The 6063-nt window shown below is 33.1% G+C and overlaps 1 protein-coding gene across 1 annotated transcript; it reads left to right on the top strand.

The window, feature by feature from the left end:
* Positions 1-3476: 3476 nt before the first annotated feature.
* Positions 3477-3941, top strand: LOC110036013 (the record flags this gene model as incomplete). The annotated part of the gene is given in 2 exon segments (XM_020740357.1): positions 3477-3568; positions 3651-3941. A coding segment is annotated over 1 exon segment (220 nt), but the record flags the coding sequence as incomplete, so codon positions are not given.
* Positions 3942-6063: the final 2122 nt, after the last annotated feature.

Genomic DNA, 6063 nt, shown 5'->3' with positions numbered 1-6063 from the left:
TATATATATATTTATTCATTCTTTTTACTCTCCTTTTTCACTCTTCTAAACAAAGCTTCGTCTAAATACTAATCCCTCAACCAATTCAATAGCATGCAAATCATATCATAAACATATAATATCAATCAATTTCACAAGTCCCCATCTTCATTCTCCTTCAATTGGTTTGTTAATATGGAGTAAAAATTCTACCCTCCATTACACTAACTTCCTTGATTTTCATTCAATTAGCCATCATGCATATTATTAAAAGTTGACTTCTCTGTTTTCTTAAATAATGAGCCAAAGGTTGCAAAAAGTTATAATCTTATATTATTTTCCTCCTATATTAAAAATAACCTTTGTTTTGTGAGTCATTTGAAGCATAGACTTTGAATTGACATTGATTACATCATTGTGAGAGCATCATTATAAGAATGTTGATTTTGGTCCTATCATTGCATACAAAAGAATTCAAATTTGACCATGGGTGAACATTGAATGAAAGGTTTGCATGAGATTGACTAGAGCCTAGTTGCAAAAACTTGACGCACACCAAGTGCTATGAAGTACAAGCTGCTCACGCAAATATGTGTCATATCAGTAGTACCAAGTTTGAGTACGGTTGTCGATCCCGCGAATAACTAGAAGAACTCAATGAAGGAAAAGTTCTAGCCTACTACTATCAGTCCATGCCTCAAGAATTTGATTTGCAAGTTATCGAAAAGTTATGAGAAACATGTCTATCCTAACAAACAAAACGCTTTTTTTTTATCAAATCAGGTGTTGAGAATTCTCTCTTTAATTGATCAAGTGATGAATAGAACTAAGGATTAGATTCAAAAATAGTGTCAATTAGGAGAAAATTTATTCATTATCCCCTTCCAGTAGTCTAAAGAAGATTAGCAGACTTAAGTTTAGTTCCCTAAAAATCTTGATCTGCTCAATGGAAAATGACTCTTAGAAGATTGCATGAATCCATTGGCAATATCCATATTCCAATGAGTTCATTTTGTTAACTCTTTTTGTTCCATATAGAATCCTTCCAGATATCAATGTTCAAAAAAGGTTTTAACAATCAACTGGCTAAGTAGAAAGTAAATTAAGTTCTCAGGTTAACACAACACTTTTTAAATTCAAATCAAAGCCCAAACAATCTCAAATCATCAAATCCTTTGTCATGTTCATTTATCTTCTTAATTAAAGAGAGAAACAAGAAGACTACTCACTATACATAATAAGTGTCATCAAAGCAAACTTAGTTTTATACATAAACATCAAAATCAAAGTCTTTACAAAGAAGTTCTGAAGAAAATACAATGTAAGTACACTTTTCTCCTTTACAAATAAGTAGTTTGAGGATGTCATTAGCAATAAACAGTCAACTCTCTCAATCCTCCCAATCTCTCTCTTTTCCTATCTTCTAATCTCTTTGCAAAAGCTTTGGACTTCTTCTCCAATTCCTCTCTCAAAATGACAAAGAAAAATGATGTAAAAGCCCCCAAATGTTTGTATTCGTCCAATTTATATCTTCTCTATAGCGAACTAAATTTTGAACTGCACAAACTGTCAAAATTTGGGTACCGACGTCAGGGCGCCCATATGTGGCAACGGGGCACTAGTATTTACCCTTCTACAGCGCCTAGGTACTAGTGTCGATGCGCCTAGGCGCTAATCTTCTGACGCCCTAGTGCTCCATGTCCAACGCTGACTTTCCAAGCGCTCGAGAAATCTTCCCCAAAGTATAGCACCTAGACGCTACAAGCTGGTGCCCCAACGCAACAAATCCAGCGCCCGGACGCTCCAAGTATAGCGTCAGGTTTTTGATTGCTTTGTATTTTGACTACAAAGAGACTGGTTCTGACATATAAGGGTCAATTCCTAGCGCCTAGGCGCCAAAACTCTATCTTGCTCCTTTTTCTTCATTTCAATCCATTTTGATTCGTGTTTGTTTCCTAACATAAAACATTCCTCAATGTACACTATTATCATGTAAAATACAAAAATACAAGTAACAACAAGTACAAAATTATCAACATATCAGTTAACCATGTTGAATAGATTTGATAGAGATTTAGCATGGTTAAGGGGCTAGATTAGGGCTTGAATTTATGATCAATTCATGACCAGCCATGGGATATGTTGAAATTGATTCAAGTAATAATGGAATAAATATTTTTTTGGTAGATGTTGTTTAGTCATGCTAGTCTAGCTGAATGGATATACTTCAAATTAAATGTTGTTTGACTAGATTGAATCTTAGTTGATCTATCTTAATGAAATTTGATTGGGTTCACAGATCTCAATTTGATAGGATTCACAAACCTCAATTTTTTATAATTATATATTTTGCATAATAATCAATCTGATAAAATACATTACGCAATATCAAACTCCTCTTTGATAGAAAGTTTTTCGAAGAAATTATGGGGGCTGAGATAGGTAATTATTTTTCTTTCTAAAATATTAATATATATCAGTTTAAAAAGTAAATAAAATGAATAATATTTATTTTAAAAAATTATTAAATAACCTATTAAATTCAAGAGATTTAAATACATATCATATAATTCATAAAAATTTAAGTATTTAGCATCTAATTTTAATATTTTTTATATTACACTTAAATTTTTAGCATCACGTCAAAAATATTATTTATGCTAAATTTTTAAAATGAAATACAAATTTTTAGCTTCTTGCATAATTATGTTATTAAAAGTTGTATGTACATATATATATACATATTTGTATCGCCTATCATGACTCTTTGGTTTATAGAGTTTTTAAGACCTCTTAGGGTCACAGGTTCAATCTCACCTATGTGCAGAATGATATTTTTATGCGAGGTTGGTCGGGAGACTCGTCTAATAAGCGTACTCAGATCAGTTGGTTGGACATATGCTTGTCGGTTATAAGTTCCCTCTGGTCTGGGGTTCGATTTCCCCGGAATGTAGGGTGTGGTACTCAAATTATAAGCGCCTAAGGGATTAGGCTCATTAGGAATGATCGGGGCTCGTATCATAGCCTCCGACCATTCCTTAATATATATACTTTGTGGTATTTATCATTTTAAAAATTATAAAAAAATAGAAAAATTGCATTTTCATTTCCACAAAAGTTGGTAACTGGCAAGCGAGTTAGGACATCTGATAGCTCTAGTTAATAGGGGTGTGAGTCAAGTCTGCTCGTGATCCACCCGACCTCGATGAGCTAACAAGCCAAGTTCAAGTTAGCCCCAACTCGACTCCTTAGCTTATTAGCCGCTTAGTTTAAAAAAATAATAGCATAAAATAAAGTAAAAATATATTAAATTTAAAGTATTTACTTTTTAAATATTAAAAATATAAAATAATAATATTTTGTATTATATTGAATAGTTTTTTTATTATTCCTCATAGATAAATTTAACCTTGAAATCGAACTCGCCAGAAGGCTGGAGCACGACTCGACTGGCTTACATCCCCGCAACAGCCATCCTTCCAGACCAGTCTTCTCCTCCCCTGTATTTCGACCTGAACTTTCTCGAACAAATTTCTGTTTTTATGACATAAATTTGCAAATATTCTTCATCGATCTCCATTTACTAGCAGTAACACCTCTTTTTAACTTTCTACAACAATTTTCTAGTTTATATGACATTAATTTGCTCTTTTTTTTCCATTTTATTGCAGGTTTGTAAAGTAGATGTAGTGCAGCTATCCAAGTTTCCAGATTCTCAATCCATAAGAAGTACCCTCAGCCTATGGCTTACCTTGCAGCATCATTCTTTGCCCTACAACCTTCGTTCTCTTCTGCTCCTCGTTTCATTCCTTTCCGTGTAATCATTAAAACTGGTTATCCTGTTGCGAGCTTTGAGCTTCTCAACCTGAATAGGACTTGCCAGGTGCGGCGTTCTCTTTTAACCAGTGCTGCCTCCCGGCCACCTCCATCACAGCCTTCCTCTGGGACGAATTTTTTCTCTGGTAAGCACATCTTCTCTGTGATTCTTGTTTATAAGGCTTTCACATGCTCGAAAGCAAAGCGTAGTAAATTGGTTGAGTGCTCACCAATTGGCTATGATTGTTAGGTTGATGGGAGTCCTTCTATTAATGTCTTGGCTTAATTTGGGCTTGCAATACTTTTATAATAAGTGTTATGAAAACAAATTTCATGGAGCTTGTGGCTTTCACAAATTTTTTATTGTTTTTTATCGTGATGAGCAAGGTTCTAAAGCATGTAATCTCTCATAATGACTCCAAATAATTGAGTTGATGATACAAAGTTTATTTGAATGGGGTAATAGTCAAGGCGTGGAACTACCATAGTTTAAGGATATTATTGAGATGCATTAAGGATGAAAACTATCTCAAATTGAAATTAATGATAAGAGTTGGCTTCCTTATATACTTGTAGTGACTTGGTTTAAACTTTTGGGTTCATAATCACTCATATATTGGGCTAAAATTTGATCCTTGATGTTCCCTCTTCCTAAGAATTGGGTTTATGTTTTCTCCTTAATGACTTTGATGCAAGATATATTGTTGAGATACATATAAGACTAAACTTATATCTCAAGTTGAAATTAAAAAAATAGGAGCATTTACATGCATACCACACAATTCTTGTGTATTTAAATATCTAACACGTAAATTTTCATATTTACATTTATAAGGCTCATCACATAAAAAATATCACCATTGTTAACTTTTTAAAAGTGAAACATACATTATCATGCATAGCTTTATGATATCAAAGCGTTATAAGTGTAAATACCAATTTTTATGTGTTAGATATGTAAACACATAGGAATTGTGTGGCATTTATAAAAATTTCCTATTATATAAGACTAAGTATTTTCTTATTTCGGTTGGATTACATCAAAGATCGACTTTAAGCCCAAATCTTTTAGCTTTAGCTATGGATGCTCTTATTGTACATCTTTACGATACCAAAGTGTTATAAGTGTAAATACCAATTTTTATGTGTTAGATATGTAAACACATAGGAATTGTGTGGTATTTATAAAAATTTCCTATTATATAAGACTAAGTATTTTCCTATTTCGGTTGGATTACATCAAGGACCGACTTTAAGCCCAAATCTTTTAGCTTTAGTTATGGATGCTCTTATTGTACATTTGCAAGAGGAGGTTCCTTGGTGTATGCTTTTCGCCGATGATACCCTTCTTGTGGATAAGACTAGAGAAAGAGTTTAGGAAAATCTTGAATTATGGAGGTTTACATTGGAGTTTAATGTCCTTCATTTGAGTGGATCTAAAACTGAATACATAGAATGTAGTTTTAGTAGTTGTAACTCTAGTGACAAAGTTGTAATTATGGTTGATCGAATCATTAAAAGGTGTGAACATTTTAGATATCTCGGGTCTATTTTTCAAAGTGACGGAGATATAGATGGGAATGTTATTAGTAGAATTCAAGTTGGTTGGTTGAAGTGGAGGAATGCATCGAAACTATTGTGTGATAGAAAATTGCCGCTTAGATTGAAAGGAAAATTTTATAAGATGGCGACGAGACCTGCAATGATCTAGTGCGTAGAATGTTGGCCTTAAGAAGAGAAAGCATAAAAAAAAGCATAAAACAAAGTTATGTCTTGCTGAGATGAGAATGCTTAAGTGGATGAGTGGCTTGACACTTGGAGACAAAATGCGAAATGAATATAATAGGGTTGGTGTAACTCCGGTGGTAGATAAGATTAGAGAGAGTCGTCTTAGATGATTTGGTCACATTAAACGTCGACCATCTGATGATCTTGGGAATATTAGGAGAGTAGATGCTTTAGATTAAACTTATGTTAAGAAAGACAGAGATAGACCTAAAAATACTTTGGAATATTATATAAAAATTGATCGTGAACTATTAAGATTAAATGAGAATATGACACTCAATAGAACACAATAGATAGAAATGATTCATGTAACCGACCCCACTTATGGGGATAAAGTATTGTTGGTGTTTTTGTTTTTGTATATTAATTTTATTTTTTGTGATGACATGTGATTCAGTACAATGAAATTTGATTTAGGTGCTTCAAGGAAAGTCTAATATGGAAGCTATGCATTTATTGAAAGATTTGATGGAGAAGTAC

This window comes from Phalaenopsis equestris, unplaced genomic scaffold, assembly GCF_001263595.1.
Source record: "Phalaenopsis equestris unplaced genomic scaffold, ASM126359v1 Scaffold201571, whole genome shotgun sequence".
NCBI classification, from domain to species: domain Eukaryota; kingdom Viridiplantae; phylum Streptophyta; class Magnoliopsida; order Asparagales; family Orchidaceae; genus Phalaenopsis; species Phalaenopsis equestris.
This window is presented reverse-complemented; position numbering and strand designations above follow the sequence as displayed.